This window comes from Diadema setosum, chromosome 5 (assembly GCF_964275005.1).
Source record: "Diadema setosum chromosome 5, eeDiaSeto1, whole genome shotgun sequence".
NCBI lineage: Eukaryota > Metazoa > Echinodermata > Echinoidea > Diadematoida > Diadematidae > Diadema > Diadema setosum.
The window spans coordinates 32,648,329-32,668,079 of NC_092689.1; the positions used below are offsets into that span (position 1 = coordinate 32,648,329).

Genomic DNA, 19,751 nt, shown 5'->3' on the forward strand with positions numbered 1-19,751 from the left:
CATGACTAGGCCTTTAAAGAGAGAGAGTCATCATTGCTAGATCACAACAACTCTCTAGTAGATACAAAGAAGATGATCTCACTTTGGAAGACTTTGTAAATCATTTATTCTTTATTTATAGGAGATTTGTGAGCTGATGACATCCATCGCTACACATCATTTGCATAATGACTGTGACTGATGTTACTTTTTTGTGAAGACCTGCTAATCTTTTATGCTTTATCTCTTCTCTTATTGATGCAGATTTTATTATTATGTTCATTAAATTTTAATCTCTTTGTAATGTCAGCACTGACATAGAATGGAGTGTCTCTCTTTGAAGATGTTGCTTTACATGACTCGGTATCTCTCTCTTTTGAAACGTTTTGGCAGAGCCCAGCCACGAGCGTGCGCAGAACAACAAGGCCTACTTTGAGAACGAGCTGAGGCAGAAGGAGAGGCCACGAGGCGAGACGGGGGACATGGACGCGGAGGTGGAGTCCTCCAAGGACGCCGCAAAGGAGGAGGAGAAGGAGGAGGAGAAGGAAGAGATTGAGACCTTCACCTTACCTGAGAGAAAAATGTATGAAGCCCTGTGCCGGGGAGATCGTGCCGCCTTGAAGGTATTTCAGTCAAAGTTCACTGTGATGTTGCCTTCTGGTGTTACTACACAGCAGTAGATGTCCTTGTTTGTTTACAGGTTTTCTCTCCCCCCCCCCCCTTTTTTTTTTTTATTGGGGGGGGGGGGGGCTCTTTTGATTCCTGATCTAAACAACAGCCCTTTTATAAACTTGGATAGTCACAACATCTAAAGGTTTTTCATTCAGGGTCATGGAGGTCTTGGAGTAATTCATTCAAGGTCCATTGTAGTGCTTCTCCATATTGCCTTTTTGAGAATACAGTGCAGGAGCTGTTGTCAAATCTTTTCAGGGAAGGGGGTGGGGGATTTCTTTGGACCTAATCACAAAGCTCACAATGTATTTCATTTGAGGTTTGAAGTTTACAACAATATCATCATTAATAACCTTCTAGTAATGAAATGCATGAACTGTGTAATACTCTTTTTTTTTTCCTTCCTCTTTTGGTGGGGCGGGGGTAGGGGTCGGGGGGATAATTTGATTAGAATTCAAAAGGTTGCAAAATGACAAGTTGTGTCCTCCTCAGTAAAATCTTCCAGACATATTTTAACATAGGACTCGGGTGATATGGGCAGTGGTAGTGGAGGCGAACTGTGCAGATGTGTAGCTTACATGGACCTGGCCTTTTCGAGTATGTGTTTGTGTGTATGTGTGTATGTATGTTTGTGTGTGTGCACAGATATTAAACAGTGATCAGTGGTACTCGTGCATGTACAGTTCTAGAGCACATAGTGCACTGCACTCTTAGGGGCTGCCTGCTGTCATAGCAACAGACACGCATTCATGCATAGAGTAGATTTGACATAATTAAGGGAAGGGATATTTATTCTCACTAGCGTTCTACCGCGGGATCCCGCAAATTTGCGGTAGGACGATTTGCCGAACGCGTAATACGCGCTACACGTTTTTTTGTACGCGCAGCGGCAGGGGAAAAAAATCGTGCGGATGAACGCGGTAGGACGCCGATCGTCCTGCCGCGGTAGGACGGGCGTAATTCATTCTTCGTGTGCACGCAACTACGGGCAGATACTGAAGTAGTGCACGCACATCCTTTCCCCGTCGATCGGATCTGTGGAACAACCTTTGTAACGTTTGATGCATGTACGATACACTCGTACACTGGCGCTGAAAATCTAGTTACACATACGTACATGTATCATGTTGTAGTGTATATTTGGGCGGCTCGTGTGTTTCACGCGGGGTTAGTAACGGTACGTTTCAATTTTTGAGTTCTCACGATCGTATTAATAAACATAATCTACACTTTCTTTCGATCTCAACATCAGCAAAACTGCGTTTGACTTGTTTGCACCTTACGAATTCTTTGAGCTCTGTCACAGCACGATCATGACAAAGTTTTATCAAATTCTTTCGAAATCATGCTCAGCAAAACTGCGTGTGATTTGTCTACAAATATACAATCTAGCAAATCATTTGGGCTCTCTCCAGCACGATCATGACATTTTTTTATCCAATTTTATCCTTTTTTTTTTTTGTTCGATCTCACTTACAGGAAAATTGCGAGTATTTTTTTTTCTTGAGTTTGTACAGTACGATCATGACATGTGAAGGAAACTTCAATCTCTCACACACTTTCTCATACTAGTAGTAAAGTTGGGCAAGCGTTTTGGAACAAGGAAAAAATGCTTGACCGAATCGGGCAAGCAAATCATTTTGAAGTCATCCTTTTCCCCCACATTTTCCCTGAGCTCCAATATCAATAAACCCATAAAAATCGAGCATACGGAAGCCCTAAACTAACGACTGTCTAGCGCTGCCACGCAGTTTCAACAACTTTCTAACACTTACTTTTCGATGAAACACGAACATTCGAGAGATCGCTATGATCGGAAGTACGAGTTTGAATGTACTTGAATATTCCATTGCAATTTGTGTGTGAATAATATTCCGTAGTGACAAAGCCCAATATTTTGGCAGTAAAAGTAGCCACAGCAGAGGAAACTGCCGTTTTCTGCTCGCCGTATTCAAAGCTGTTTGCAGGTGAGTATAGGTGACCCCCCTCCATCGTAAACAGCTATACAGTAACTGTTTGTGCACCACGTGTCTGTAGAGCACGCAGTGAGGAATTCGGAGAAACAAAACAGAACGCAGTCACGTAGACAAAGTTGTGAACACCAACTTGACCAAGAAGGAAAACATGAAAAATCCCACGATGGCAAGATGCCAGACTTGGGGAAGGGTGGGGCGGTAGAATAGAGATCGAGAGCATGCAACAAAGGAAACCGCGCGCACTGGTGCATTCCTGGAGGTTATTTACAGTCTGGGGCCTGGGGGACCCGGGATGGACAGGTAAGGAAAGCAAGTCGACGACCAAGGGCGAAGACCAAGGATGTCAAACATTACGATTCGTTATCACAGGCTATTTTTTCTTTTTCCTCTCATTTCTTATCTGTATGATCTTTCATTTATCGGTAAAAAGAAAAAACAGTAATTGATGTCAGGATTCAAATAACGTGTTTTTGTGTGTGTGTGTGTGTGCCTTATTTTCTTTTCTACTAAATTATATCTTGCCTGAATTATCACCACTGATCGGGGAAAAAACAACAGTAACTGTTCGTTTCTCACAGTTCACAATCCGATGTTTTTTTTTTGTTTTGTTTGTTTGTTTTTGGGGGTTTTTTTTAATAAAGAAAAAAAATGAAAGAGAGAAAAAAAGTTTCGGTTTTCCGAAGATTCGCTTTACCAAATGTGATCATATGAAAAAAGAAGAAGAAAAGTTTAGTAATTTTGAAAGTTTGTTGATTCGAAAGCGAAACACAATGTGTAATTCTGAAGATTCCGCAATCCCGAAACTAATAGGCCCTAAGTTTCGTACCACTCAGACCTATACATGAGAGTTCGTTTTAAGATTAACAAACTTTTTCTCACATTTACAAACCCTGGGAATATTCGTATTAACGAACCCTTACATTTTCTTTAACAAACATCTGGAGATTTTGCGTGTTTCAGATTCGAAATAACGGGGTCATCACGAGACTGACACCCACGACTCATACAGCCCACGAGTTCGACACTGAAAACAGGTCCATGAGTCATACAGGTCACGAGTCATAGAGCCCACGAGTTCGACGCTAGGCAAATGAAGTTCATGTGTTCGACACTCGGTAAAAACGGCTCACGAGTTCGACATAAATAAAAACAGCCCACGAGTTCGATGGATACAACACGGGATTTAATGTGTCGGTCTCGTAGGCCTTTTTTGCTTACGTTAATGGGTTATTCAAATACCGGTTATTGATTGGCTAAACACAGTCACGTGATGGAGGCACATTAGTTAGGCCAAAAAAAAAAAAATGGTTTGTTTGCCCTTCGCGACCGACCGAAAATCACGAAAATTTCGGGTCGCGTTTTTTTTTTTTTTTTTTTTTTTTTTTGCTCTTTCAAGTTTATTTTTTTCCACAAATTTCACCTTCTACAAATTTGTGAATGGTTTTCAACCCAAAATTATCCATTTTAAGCTAGAGAAAGAATAAAAAAAAGTCTAAAAATGTTTGTTTTCTTTTTCATCTCATCGACCCGTCGTAATTGTGTTCGGGCCGCGCGGGTCCACAGGCTACGTTTTACAGCATGCATTGCATGCTACAATGTAGCAACCTTTTTGGCTCACATGCGTGCACGCGCACGAAATCCAATCAATGCATGTATATCATGCACTTAGTACAGGTCTGCACACTGGCGACCTGGGTCCCGTTGCATAAAACTTTTTAGCAACCTTAAAAAATTCTGGTTGGGATTTGCCCAACCTGAATTTTTTAAGGTTGCTTACATAAGAATGTAAAATCCGTTGCATAAAAACTCTGGTTGGGAGCTTCCAACCAGAATTTTGTGATTTCAACCGGAAAAAAATCCGGTTGGAGTTTTATGCAACGGGCCCCAGTAGTCGCGCTAGCTTGCGCATTGGCGCTGCTCACGCACTGCCATGCCATGCAATACATGCAAAGCATGTACAGTGTAACTGCTTTTCGTTTGCTTGCGATCGGCGGTCATGCCAGACAAGAAGCATTGATAGAATTAGAAGCGCACGCATTTCTGGGTCATTACTCACGATCCGATCCCGGCTTCGCAGCAGCGTGGCAGTTGACATGTTAGAATTAATTTACTTGTGTCGATTTTTAGAAAAGTAAAAACATATTCGATATTCAGCGATAGAGTAAATGGATCTGATTGCGTTCAGTTTCATTTTACACAGTCATTTCACAAATGAATATTTTCATTCGTTCAGAATGATCTCACAATGAAGATAGGGGCAAAAAGGATCACGAAATCGGCCCTTCCGTGTACTTTTTAGGAACGCATGCACAAAATGTGAAGAGATAATACTAGGGAGAAAAAAAAATCATGAAATCATCGCAGTCCCGCTTACATATTAGAGGTAGAAAGCGTCCCAAAAAGGATCATGAATTCGGCCGGCCGCGTCGTACACCTTTCAAAAGCTCATGTACGAAATGCGAAGAGATTATAGAGGAGAAAAAATAAATAAAGGACACATTTGGTACGTACATCATAAAAGATTACAGCCGAATAAAAATTCATGAAATCAACGCAATCCCGTTGAAATTTGAGGAAACAATAGGCGCAAAAAGGATCTTGAATTCAGTCCTGCATGCCGTGTTGGTTATCAAAACGCATGCACAAATGCGGCAAGATTATCGGGAGAAAAATAAAAAACACATTTTCACCCTTCTGGTGCGTGCATTACAAAAGATTACATCCGAAGTAATCAATGAAATCGCCACAAACCCGCTGATATTTGAGGTAGAAATAGGCGCAAAAAGGAACGTGAATTCGGCCGTGTCGTATACCTTTTAAGAACGCATGTAGGCCTACGAAATGGGAAGAGATTAGCGGGAGAAAAATAAAGGACACATTTTCATCCCCTTTTGGCGCTTGCATCATATAGATTACAGCCGAGTAGTAATTCATGAAAATTTCGCAATCCCGTTAAAATTTGAGTAAACCATAATAGGCGCAAAGAGAATCTCGAATTCGGCCCAGCATGCAGTGTATAGTTTTGAAAACGCATGCACAAATGCGAAGAGATTATCGGGAAAAAAATAAAGAACGCATTTTCAACCCTTCTGGTGCATGTATCACAAAATAAAGATTACAGCCGAAATAATTAACGAAATATCGCAATCCCGCTGATATTTGATGTAGAAATAGGCGCTAAAAGGATCGTAAATTCGGCCGTGACGTATATGCATGTACGAAATGCGAAGAGATTATAGGGAGAAAAATACAGGACACATTTTCAACCCCTTTTGGCCCGTGCATCATAAAGATTACAGCCGAATAATAATTCATAAAATCATCGCAATCCCGTTGAAGTTTGAGGAAACAATAGGCGCAAAAAGAATCATGATTTTTGGCCGTGTCGTATATCTTTTAAGAACGCATTTACGGAATGCGAAGAGATTATGGGGAGAAAAATAAAGAACGCATTTTCAACCATTCTAGCTGGTGCGTGCATCACAAAAGATTACATCCGAAGTGATTTACTAGTATGAAATCGTCACAATCCCGCTGACATTTGAGGTAGAAATAGGCGCAAAAAAGTATCATGAATTCGGCCGTGTGGTACATCTTTTAAGAACGCACTTACGAAATTCGAAGAGTTTATCGGGAAAAAATAAAGGACGCATTTTTCAACCCCTTTTGGCGCGTGCTTCGTAAAATATTACAGCCAAAGTAATTTATGAAATCGTCACAATCCCGCTAATATTTGAGGTGGAAATGGGCGCAAAAAGGATTGCGAATTCGTCCCTGCATGTCGTGTACCTTTCAAGAACGCATGCACAAATGCGAAGAGATTATCGGGAGAAAAATAAAGAACCCCTTGTATCGCGTGCATCAGAAAATATCACAACTAAAATAATTCATTAAATCATCGCAATCCAACTGACCACCAAGAGCAGGTTACGCAGCAAGTTCGTGCGCCGATGTTTAGAAAAAGTCGCAAACGCATTTGATACAATCTGATTTTGTTCATTATCATTTTACACTAATTCACAAACAAACATTCTAATTTTTTCCTGTCTTTATTTTTAAATTTCTTGTGCAATAAATAATGCAAGTTTAAAAAAAACATATTAATCTGTAAAATGTACATGGGGGGGGGGTACATCCATAAAAAACAAGAAAATAAGTTTACAAGTCATTTAATGTTTTTTAAAATGTTGTCGTTGTTGACCGGTAAATTTTCTGTTTGGACCTGTAAAAAATGGTAAAACGGGGCATTTACCGGTCCGACAGAGACAGGTCGGACCGGCAGAAAAAAATGGGTTAGTGTGCAGCCCTTCACAAGATGGCTACTTTTGCAGCATCCGTTACCAGCTATCATGGCACCAAAACTGTTTGGAGTTCAGTTGCCAGCATCTCACTGGAAGGTACTTTTTTTGGAGCTGTTTGCAAAATTTAACAAAAATGAACGTTATAAGTGTTTGTCAGTGAGTGTTTCTGCCTCGCGTACCGGGCCCTATAGCACGACGTAAATTTGAATGAATCTCTTGGAGTTTTGAGTGCATTGACATGGAAAAAAGGGTACCCTGATATTAAAAAAAAAAAAAAAAAAAAAAAAAAAAAAAAAAAAAAAAAAAAAACGACCTACCGACCCTCTTGGGTTTTGGCAATTAAGGGCAAACAAGCAATTTTTTTTTTTTTGGCCTTATGTTCGCCCATGGCAGCCTGTGCCATTTTTGTAATGTTCTCCCATGGGAAAACATTTTCACGTAAGAAATGACAAACGATTGAACGATCATATTTTCACGCAATCGATAGGATAAATTTGCCTATTCTGTATACAATGTGAAAATTAAAGCAGATTACCGATAATCGTAATGCGTACGAAAGTGTGATAATTTGACTAACCCATATATAGGCCTAATCTAGATAACAGATGATGACTTTTGTTGTCGGGAACATGTACCAAACATTCCACCATCAGGGTTTGAAACACTATTTCGGGAGGCTGTAAGTTCCTCGACTTCGTCTCGGGACTTATAACCTCCCTCAATAGCATTTCAAACCCTTTGGATGGAACATTCGGTATTTTCCCTCCCCCGCCAGTGGACATCATCTAACTCAGGGCTGTAATGACTCGTGAGGTGTATGACTCCTGGACTGTATATTATGTAAATATGACTCGTGGGTGTCGGTATCGTGACGTACATGCACCCGAAATAACGAAACATCAGAATTTCCTTTCAACGGAATAATGAATACCGTGCCTGAAAGAAATCAACCACTCTAAACCAAAAGATATACTTATTTGTTACGATTTTATCTCCACGTTTTCTATACCTCCTTGTAAGGTATCACTCACTGCTATATGAATACTCCTCGATCGATAAAAAGTAAACTATGTCGAACCATGTAGTTAACTTATCTTGCCTTAAAGATTTTGTCTTTTCTTGATTATCCCTAATAACCAGAAGGTTCGATAATAAAAAAGAAATAAATATATAAAAAAAAAATGAGAGGAAGAAAGGATCGAAGGTTCGTTCATTTGATAACGAAAATTAATTCGGTATACTGCAAGTTCGTTTATCAGAAAAAGTTTCGTCCGACGTGATTCATTCTCTGATCAACGAATCTTATTTCATTTCCAGAGAAATGAACCTTCGGAATAATGCCACAAGTCGGATAAACGAACCTTGTTGATTATTTTCAGATCGACAAACTTCTATAGTCGGCAGTGGGAATCTGCGCGTATCGGATTGGCAATAACGAACCATCGGCATAACGAACCTCCTTCTTCTTCTTCTTCTTCTGTCGGAAAATGAACACCACGCCTAGAAATCATCGATAGTGTCAAATAAGAATGAAACTGATTTCGTATACCTCAAAGATTATTCTTTTCTGAACTTTCTCCCAATGCCCGAATAAAAAGAGTGGTTTTATAGCGTGTTGCTCTGAAAGTGCTTTATTCCAAAGGTTCGTGAATCCGAATATGATGAATGATATGGCCTATTAAATTCTCCGAAGGTTTGCCAATCCGAAATGAAGGTTCGATTTTCTGATGGTTCGTTAGTTCATATATATTAAGGGTACTGTTCGTGATTCCGAAGGTTCGTTAATCCGAACATTTGTGGCGTTATTTCGAAGGTTCGGTAATCCAAAAATGAAATAGGGTTCGTTATTCCGAAGGTCCGCTGATCCGAAAATGAAATAGGGTCCGTAACGAACCTTCGTAATAACGAGCTTTTATTTCATTTTCGGATTAACGAACCTTCGGAATAACGAACCTTATTTCATTTTCGGATTAATGAACCTTGGGAAGAACGAACCTTTGGAATAACGAATCTTCGGAACAACGAATCTTCTGACTAAAGAACCTTCGGAATAACGAATTGTAACCATAATATGTATGTTGAAAAAATGGTGTTATGTTGAGGCGCATGTAAACACAATGTTAAATACAAGAACACACTATTCACAAACTGGAATACAATCGTAATCTCAATTTGTGGAATTGATGAATTATATATCTACTCCTGACATTATTGTAATGAAAGAAAAAAATATCAGTTCTGCTTCTTTGAATCTCTCTGAAAAAAATCGAGTGAAATTATTCACTCTCAAAGGAGTGAATACAAAAAAGAGTGAATTTAGAGTGAATTTCGAGTAAATTTTAAGTAAAAATGTTCATTTTCACTCGTTTTAGAGTGACCTCAGGGATCACTCCAAAATCTAGATCCCTGAGGTCACTCCAAAATGAGTGAAAATGAACATTTTCACTCAAAATTCACTCCAATTTCACACTAAATTCACTCTTTTTTGTATTCACTCCTTTAAGAGTGAATATTTTCACTCGATTTTTTTAGAGAGTACGTGTGTGGCGGAGATGGGTTAAGATGACAGGTGGGTGGTCGAGTCGCGACTTGATAATGTTTTCATCAGCGTATACTCCATTAAAAACAGTTTTAAAAAAATGGAGATATCAAGGAATGAAAATTAAATGAAAACACGCACCTATACAGAATCACGCACATACCCGTTTAAAGCTGACAGACATGGTAGGCGTGGGTGCTGTTCGTTTTTCCGAAGGTTCGTTAATCCGAAAGACACAAATTCCCTATAATACCTAGAGAATCCGAAAATGAAAAAGGGTTCGTTAATCCGAACATTTGTGGCGGTATTACGAAGGTTCGTTATTCCGAAGGTTCGTTTATCCGAAAATGAAATTGGGTCCGTAGCGAACCTTCGGGATATAACGAGCTTTGTTTCATTTTCTGATTAACGAACCTTATTTCATCTTCGGATTTATGAACCTTCGGAATAACAAACCTAATCACTTTTTCGGATTATCGAACCTTCGGAATACCGAACCTTCGGACTAAAGAACCTTCGGAATAACGAACTACAATCGGTAGGCCTAAATTCACACACGAATACACGATATACACCAAGCGACGAACTGGAATATAATCGTAATCTGAATATGTGGAATTGATTTTATCATTATTATTTACATTTTTTCCTCTTCCTCTCCCTTCACACGAAACTGTGATGATGAAGAAAAAAATAATTTCTGCTTCTTGTATAGGTTACTTCATTATTATTACACTTGTGTGCGAAGGTAAGGTGAGGGGTACCGAGTGGTCGTCGGGGTCATCCAACGAGACATTGGACATTGGAGTAGTGCATACAGATGAGGCTTATAAATATGTCTTACGGTATTTTTTGAAAAAGTGGACCTTCCAGACTTTTATTTTATATTTATTTATTTATTCATTATTATTATTACTATTTTTTTTTTTTTTTTTTGGGGGGGGGGGGGGGTGGCGTATAATATATACGCATGCACCCTACTTCACCTACAGGACTTGTATACCCCACCCCCGCTACGGGCCTGCTGATCCTGATCATCCTCTTTGAAATAATGGACTGCGTGTTCCCCTTGTGATATCAGCCCCTTCTCATCATCATTTATAACGATGACCCCCCCCCCCCCCCCGTCTTCGCCGCAGGTTTTTCACTGCTGTATAAGTTTATTTTAATTCCATTAAAGGAGTGGTATAATATATTGGGTGATTTTTTTCATAGCAAGATACTCACAAACAACCTTTTTAAAAAATTGAAAAACAGGAATTGAACATTCATTTGAGGAAAATCTGTTTTGAAATGGCTGATATAAAAACAGTGTAAAACAAACGATCGTCAAAGTGGGTCTAACTTTTATTGAACTGCTTTATTCCACCTCCCTGATATCTCAGCCATTTAAAAACCAATTTTCATAAATAAACTTTGAATTCCTCATGTGTGTTCTCTCATATTTCATTAGAGATGTCTCATCTAAAAGAAAAAAAAAAATCTAGTCCCATCTCAAACAAAACTGTACCATCCCTTTATCGAACCTTTCCCTGTGGAATAATGAACCGTCAGAAAACTCCACAAAGAGTCCGGATAGAATTCCGCAAAATACTAGTACGTGGTGGCCATATTTTACTCTTTCTTTACAGACCGATCTGCAATTCCAAATGGTAAATACAAATTCCAGTCCCGTCCAGTCAAAATGGGATGATGTTCGTTATTCCGAAGGTTCGTAATTCAAAACAAATTTTCATCAAATACAACTTTGAATTCCTCACAGAATTATGTGCTCGTAAGCAGAAATATAGTAGAGACATACTCAGCAGCTCCAAAATTCGTATTTTGCCCTAAGAATAAAGATTCCTATGTTCAGCGTTCATTGATTGCTTTATGTTATACCAAGGACGCAATATCTGATGTTATACCAAGGACGCAATATCTGATCTCCAAAAGCTTCGGAAGGGGGGGGGGGGGTGCGGAAACTCCAACTGCCTTTCAGGGGAGGGGGATATTTTGATCTTCTCAAGCGAGCTTTTGTGAGAGCGAATGCAAAACTTTGTTGGGTATTTTTAATTATCGTTTACTATAAAATATAGACATGCGTTGTTTTCAAGCTTTAACTTTAAACATCACCATTTCCGAAGTATATCATTCCAGTTTCTTTTCCCCTAACTATAACCTGAAAGTCTGCCACATGCATGATCGCTAAACGCCACGCTTTGCGTGGATGTGCCAAAGTACGAAACGGTTTACAGCTCGTTATTCCGAAAGTTCGTTATTCCGAAGGCCCTTTAGTCCGAAGATTCGTTATTCCGACGGTTCGTCGTTCCGAATTTCATTTTCGGATAAACGAATCTTCGGAATAACGAACTTTCGGAATAACGCCACAAATGTTCGGATTAACGAACCCTTTTTCATTTTCGGATTAACGAGCCTCTAGGTATAGGGAATTTGCGTATTTCGGATTAACGAACCTTCGGAATAACGAACAGCACCCGTACGAAACACGTGGTTTCACTCAATTCAAAGGAATGAGGTTATTGCAAGTTCGATGGATCGAATGCCCCTCATGACTTAGTTGAAGAAATCAAGAAGTCTTTTACGAGCAAAGAAATAAAAATGAGAATGAAAAAAAAAGAGAAAAACCCTGAACGAAAGTTGCTAGCCAAAATATTCTAAGTAAAATTTAGTGGAAATTTACAGTATATATATATATATATTTTTTTTTTTCACAGGTGAAGTTCCTTCGAACTTTGAATAGGGATACGCAGTTTTGAGGGGCATGAAATTGTCATGATTTTGCTGTCTAATCGGATACATGTAGCTCTCAATAAGCATGCGGCTGCATAACATTTCGGATTAACGAACCTTCGGAATAACGAACAGCACCCGTACGAAACACGTGGTTTCACTCAATTCAAAGGAATGAGGTTATTGCAAGTTCGATGGATCGAATGCCCCTCATGACTTAGTTGAAGAAATCAAGAAGTCTTTTACGAGCAAAGAAATAAAAATGAGAATGAAAAAAAAAAAAACCCCTGAACGAAAGTTGCTATAGCCAAAATATTCTAAGTAAAATTTAGTGGAAATTTGCAGTATATATATATATATATTTTTTTTTTTTTTTCACAGGTGAAGTACCTTCGAACTTTGAATACGGATACGCAGTTTTGAGGGGCATGAAATTGTCATGATTTTGCTGTCTAATCGGGTACATGTAGCTCTCAATAAGCATGCGGCTGCATAACATTCTCGTAGTGAATTTGTCTCGGCATACGAAACCCTTCATACTAGCATGGACCTACCATACTAGTAATATTTCTGTAATTCCATTTTTGATTGAGTGATTAATCAATCCATTTTATAGTTCAGTGAGCATTAAAAATACTGGTATTCAAGTATATACAATTGACTGTTCGATGTTGTCTAGTATGGGCCAAAAGAAAGGCTATACACAATCATGATGTGTTGCTTAGATTTGCCAATTACAAACTGATCGTTGTTCGATCGATATTTCCAGGCTATGTAATATACGCTGTTTATTACCAGAAGTGCGCGCATTCTTTCGTCTAGCACCTGGAGTCTGGCAACTGTTTTTGTGGAAATGCCCACAAGTTAGTGTGTGTGTGTGTATTTTTTTTTTTTTTTTTGGGGGGGGGGGGGGGGGGGGGGTCAAGTTTCTTCTATCCGAAGAGACTGCATACGCACAATCAGCTCTTCGCTTTTATTTTACTGTCGTCAATGTTTTTCCCCCTTATTCTTTGCTGGTAATGAACATCTAACCCTTTATAGCATTCGTAATTTAACCGAAAATAAAAAAGGTTAAACACTCAAACGGTTGGTTATTCGGCAATTCCATCCAAGTTGTAAGTTAGTTTATCATAAAGAGCAATGCATGTAGGCCTACATGTACTAGTATTTGACAATTACAACAGTGAAAGAAATGATCAAATTTGATCCTGAAATTTGATCCTAATGGCGATGTAGAAGAGAGGGAAACGTGGCAGATGGAAGGATTTTTTTTTATCATTGAATTTTAAGAAAATTACAGATCACCAGTATATTTCATTTCGTCAAAACTATATCGTGTTTTTGTGTTTATGTCAGTGCGTGTATGTGGGCATGTTTTAATTCAACTTTCATCGTGTAATATCCCATAATTATAATTACAGCAATTCTGCGCATCCCGAGAAAAAACTGAAAGATGTAGCATCTCCTTGCTCAAAGTCTTGTACTACGCCTCCGCCTCCACCACCCCCACCCCTCGAAAACCAACCTAACATAGTGTGTTTGAAAACACCGCTATGCTTCTCAAAAAAAAAAAAAAAAAATAGAGAAGACAACAACTGTACATTTCGCGTCGTAACGTGTTGATTCCACGTCGGTCTCCCACCGCACCACTCAAAGAACATCTTACTAGTACATGACACCGTGGGAGCTGAACATGAAAGTTGCGTTCTTCCCAGGCACGCACATGTTGAATGACAGCACGTGGTTATTGCGCACCTCGCATTGGACACAAAGTCATACTGAGTAGACTTCTTCTGCAATAGACTGTTCACAGATTATTGCAGACTGACTTGATTACAGTTTTTGTTCTCAATCATTCAACTAGTGTACGCGTTTCTCTTCATATTTATGCTGTTAATAGCCTGCAGGGAAAACAACAGCTTGTTTGAAATGGAATTGTTGGGAATATATCACAGGTTACTACTGATTTGAGAAGAATTTGCTTTCCTGTCTTCCAAAGTGGTATGTACAGGCAATCTCCCCTAAAAGCCTAACCAATTTAACGTAAAATCCAGCGGTTTTCTTGGGATTGCAACGGTATTTTAGCAGCAGCCAATACTCCTGTAATGATAGGGAGATCAGGAACGAAATTGCACCGATCGTTTAATACAACCTTTGGCGTCCTTACACACGGAATGAGTTGCCCGTCGAGGCGTGGTAAATATTCTGTAGGTGTATGTACCATTATATACCAGATTAAGAACTAATTTCCGTAAAACAGTATCCCGACAGTCGGTAAAATAATGTCAATGTGACGATCAAGCTGTAATAACAATGTACAAAATAAATTTACAAACTAACTTGTTACAAGAAAGACATATTACATTCGTTCATCAGAAGTGAAATTCATCCACCAAAATTTACGTCTAAAGGCGAGTCTAAGCAAAGTGTGTGACCGTGGCACATGCCGTATGTAAATAATCATAACAGTTGTCAAAATGCAGCTTCACGATGTCTTTTTCGTGACTTGTGTTTTGTTTTGTCGGTTTTTTTTTACGAGCTTCGATATTTGAAGCTCACTTTTCCCATTGGCATTTTAACATGTCAAACGTTGCACTCTCGCTATTCAATTGCCTGACAAAGAATACTATGAGTCACGTGTAGATTTTTTTTTTCAGTGATTTCGTTCATTTATATCAACACAAGACTCGCGAATTGTCATGTCACATTATATAGCTCGTCGTTAAATCAGGATTCAGGTACTACTAGTAATCATAATCACTTCATCCTTGGATGTAAATTAGGGCCTACACTTTATTTTTTGAGTGATCCCGATAGAATAGTGTCTCAGCTTGAAGGTTGCTCGACGATATTTTTCCACCTCATTTGTGATTAAACTGGCAGCCATACGGCCACAAACAATTTCAAGCCGTGTAATTCTAGTCTCTACGCTGTGAAAATCGCCATACGCATCGTAGTACACCGATAACTAGCTTTACTGGCTCTCGTTGTGAGTTCTCACTTCTGTTTGTTGTTCTGGAATCAACACAACCAAACCGGGCTCCTACACACACGCACAAAGCATGAGACGTGACCAAAGTGCTCGCGCGCGCGTTGCATGCTTATTTTCACTTTGAAAGCAGCGGCGGTAGAACGCGGAGGGACGACAGTCGTCCTACCGCGGTAGGACGATTTCTCTCTTACAGAAAAAAATCACCAGCGCGCACACTATGTCAAATGCGCCTATATACGCGTAAAATCGTCCTCGAGCGTTCCATGCGTCCTCCTGCGGTAGAACGCTAGTGAGAATAAATATCCCTTCCCTAAGCATCTTGCAATATCTCACAGAGTGCAGGGATACAAAGCTGCATGTGTACAGGTTGACATGTTTGTGCCATTGGATTAGCCATAATGTACGAGTCAGTAAGTTGGCTATGAGTGTTCAGTATTTCCTGTCTTTGTATGTAAAAGTTTTAGTATCAATCATGCTGCTCCATCTAGGGCTGGTTGTTGATATATACATGATATCTGGTAGCAATGAGTTACATTGGGAAATAAAAATCACCAGAATATGCACTACAAAATATTGCAGTATGCTTTTAATTGGAAAAAAAAAAATGCTGTTCAAGCAATAGCCTTCAAAGTCAGGCGTTCATAGCATCAAATTAACGCCAGTATTGAGAAGTGGCCAGGAAATGAAAATGAATGATATTAGTAAAGCGGATTAGGAGGAGGGGAAAACAAAAAACAGGAAGAGAAAGAGAACGTCTTTGTACCGAGAAGTGTGATGTTTCACATGTGCAACCTGTCGAGTTGATACCTGTCAAACACCTGTATTGTCTTTTTCCGAAGGTGATCCGCAATACAACAATCCTTAGGTGCAGCTACCAGCACTACAACCACCCGCTGCTCTACCTTCAACCAGCCAAGGAGGAGGTCATCTTTGACGAGCCACGCCTCTACTTCTACCGAGACATCATCAGCGACGCAGAGATCAACTTTGTGAAGCGCCTCGCAGCCCCAAGGGTAAGCATGTCTCTTTGTGGTAGGTTTCAAAATCTCTCTCTCATCCTGTCTTGTCCATTTTTTTTTTTTTTTGTACCACAGCTGCGCGCTGAAATTGTTACTTCATCACCACTTGATAGGTACTTGATTTATTAAAGACTTTTGCTGAAATGTAATGAAAAAGACACCTTTGCAGGTATAATTCAAACAGTCTGTTGTGGAATATTTGCTGGGCAAATTGTTTCTTTGAATATGAAATATTAGACAGTGTTTTACAGGGTAATGTGAAGTTAAGAGCATTGAAGATTCACCATGTCCATACTTCTTATGAGCAGCTGTCAAGGTATATGCATATTCAAGGAACAGTCACTCCAAGATTCTGTCAGTATCAGATAATCAGGATCAAAATTAGGAAGCTGATAACAATGGTTGCAACTGTTATATCAAATTGTTTTTGTCTTCTAGTACGCTCTCTGTCCGATAGAGGGGGGGGGGGGAGGTTTAAGTGAAGCTTGTATATTTCAGTTGAAGAGGGATTATTTTTGTGTTGAAGGTTTTGGAAGGATTTGTTTCAATCTTTATTTGAACTATGTTACTCTGTCTAAATGCCAAGTTGTTACAGTCTTTTTGCTAAGGTATATTTGTCATTGGTTGGAGAAAAGAAGTGTCAGAATACAAACTTAACTAGTGCTGTTACAGTTTCTCACTTAGATATGCGACTCGCATGCTAATTTTCTTCTTTACTCCTCTTCCAACTAAGAAGCCAGTGACATCGTAATGAATGGAATCACCTATCCTTATGGCGATGAGCACAAGGTTGCCTCAGTGCTTACAACTTGACTATCGTTCACTTCAGACAGAAGTTGTAAAAGAAAATTTGAGGATTAGTATGTGTGTCAGACCTGTTTGTTGCATGTCAGCAGGCATTTGCATAAATTAATCTATCATGTCACAGATAACACTGATATATATCTTCTGTGTTTCATGACAAGTTTTGTTTTTGTTTTTTTCACTGCTGTCAAAAAAAGTTGACCTTTTCTCCCCCCGGAGGTTGCCTCGTTTTGATTTGAGTTCCGAACGTGGTCTTCTGAGTGGCACAGGTTGCGGGAACAACACCCCCCCCCCCCCCTTCTTTCTTTTTCCCTTCTCATTTCATTGCCTTCCTCCATTTCACATACTTACTTCATTTTGCTCCATTCTGGCTGGTTATGAAAACCTCACATGAGTTGGGAAATGAATAGGGGATAAAAATGTTGACGGGACCCCCTCCCCCTTTTTTTTTGTGACAAATGATTCATGATGTGGCTTGTAGTAGAGGATAAACTGACCATATATAGATAACTTAATAATCATCTTTCAGAGCAAACATTTAATATTTTCATCACTAACAACATTATCATAATCAAGCCACTAATTACAGTAATCTTTCATCTAACAAGCTATCCTTAGTCCCACATTTGTGTAGTACCGGTTCGCCTAATCCACATTATTTTCTTCACCCTTGTAATGACTGCTGCTTAACACAATAAGCGCTATTATGAAATGGGAATTACTTGTGATTCGTAGCAGGAATTAGCCAATTTCTTTCGGCGTAAATTTTAGATTCAACGAGAATTTGATTCTAAAACAATTCTATGGCTTAAATGTTGCTGTTTTACTCTTTGAAATCAGTAAGACAATCTCTTGCAATGTATTTAACTGAAAGATTCTGATTTACTTTAGCTTTAATATCTCCATTTTGTTCATCTCATCTTTTTCATTGTCTTGCATGCTTGGTAATCTCAGTCGGTCTGGTGTTATCGTTCAGAATAAAAACATTTATCTGATATTGTTCCCATGGAATATCGATACGGATAAATGTAAGAAGCAATGTCTGGTGTACAAGGATACCAAAGATAGACTTGACAATTTCCATTGTTGTAGTGACAATTTTCTTTTTATCGCAGAAAACTGCACCATGCATATCTGCATATGCAGTTTTACACATTACAGGCTTTCCTATTCATTTTGACAGACAAGTACAAGAGGGTGATTAACCCTGAAAAGTGTGTGTGTGAGAGAGAGGGTAAAACACACAGCTGCCCCATAGGTCATAACTAAATGAATGGATGTACAGTAAAACTCAAGAATTTTGGGTTTTCTACCTGTCAGTGTCTAATATGCTCTGTTTGTGAGAAGCATTTAGCATACTAACTGCAGTGGAACGAGTAAAAGAAGAAGAAGAAAAAAAAACAAAAACAATATCAGTCAGTAGTCTGGAATATGTTGCAATGTTGCAATGAACAACGATATTGATTGAAAAGAAAAAGGAAAGAGAGTTTTAATATGAGGTTTGACTCTAGGTAAAACTGCATGTCTAAAATGTGTCATCTGCTTTTACATTCCATCCTAAACCCTATTTTCACATTGCTTATAGAATGATTGCAGTTTCCCACGACCTGTGACGTTCAGGGGTATGTAGATTGCTGAAAACAGCATAATTAAAGGATGAACCACATTAAAAAGATATCTAAGTTATTCCTGTGTAGTTCTTACTTTTCTGTGCTCAATCAGGCAAACCTTGTCACTACCAGTACTAAAATCCAGTGAAAATGCACTTTAAAGGTACAGCTCCAACGATCACCAGTGACAAGTGGGGATGAGAAGAAAGAAGTCATCGTGCGAAAGAGATCTTACAACATGTGCCTATCCGTAATATCCCATTGTTACATTCCTGAGAATGCAAAAGTCAAAAGTGTTGGAATAGATTTGCCAAATGTATTTCCACATTGCTCAGTACCATGTAGAAAATGTTAACCACATGTACATTAACGATGACAAAGATACCTGTTTATCGAGTACAAAATTGCTTGTAAATTCAATGCATTTGTTGTTTAATCATGACTTTATTCAAGTTCAAGAAAGTGTGAGAATAACAAGTATACAAAAGAACCAGGTCCACCGTTTCATTCAAAACGAATGGCAGGTTTAGACACGTATATGGGGGTACAAAACAACAATATTAGAGTTTACATTATTGCAACCCATATCACACATAAAATATCAAATATTACCAGTGATCAATTAATACTTTATCTTTATCACACCCCTTCCCCATGAAAGTTTAGTTTGAGTGTATTAGCACGGACAAAGCATAGCATGCTAGTATACTCGAAATGCATGTATATTGGCACATTTATGAGTGGCTTTAGATTTAGTGGATGGTATTGCGCACTTCCATTTCAAACACACACCTCTGCCTTCACTATATGACGCCACCGAGATGAAAACGAGTCCGTGCACCCTTTGTTGTCTCCCACAGCTTCAGAGGGCCACGATTCAGAACTCGATCACAGGCAACCTTGAGTTCGCTGACTACCGCATCAGCAAGAGCGCGTGGCTGAGGCCCGAAGAGGACGCCATCATCCGACGGATCCGTCGGCGCGTGGCGGCCTACTCCGGCCTAGAGCTGGAGACGGCTGAAGACCTACAGGTGAGAAAGTTTCCATCTTTACGTGGGACAACATTAACTTTATGTTCACCTTTTGCTTTGCAACCTCATTCGGCCCAATTTCTCCAATAATCTCT

At 39.2% G+C, this 19,751-nt stretch overlaps 1 protein-coding gene across 1 annotated transcript in view; it reads left to right on the plus strand.

Annotated features, from left to right (window-relative positions):
* The window catches only part of LOC140228684 (prolyl 4-hydroxylase subunit alpha-1-like), a 57,476-nt gene that overhangs the window by 15,214 nt on the left and 22,511 nt on the right, over window positions 1–19,751 (plus strand). The window contains exons 7-9 of the mRNA XM_072308948.1: window positions 373–602; window positions 16,032–16,205; window positions 19,486–19,656. Coding sequence (XP_072165049.1) covers window positions 373–602; window positions 16,032–16,205; window positions 19,486–19,656 — 575 coding nt within the window. The remainder of the gene's footprint in view (window positions 1–372; window positions 603–16,031; window positions 16,206–19,485; window positions 19,657–19,751) is intronic.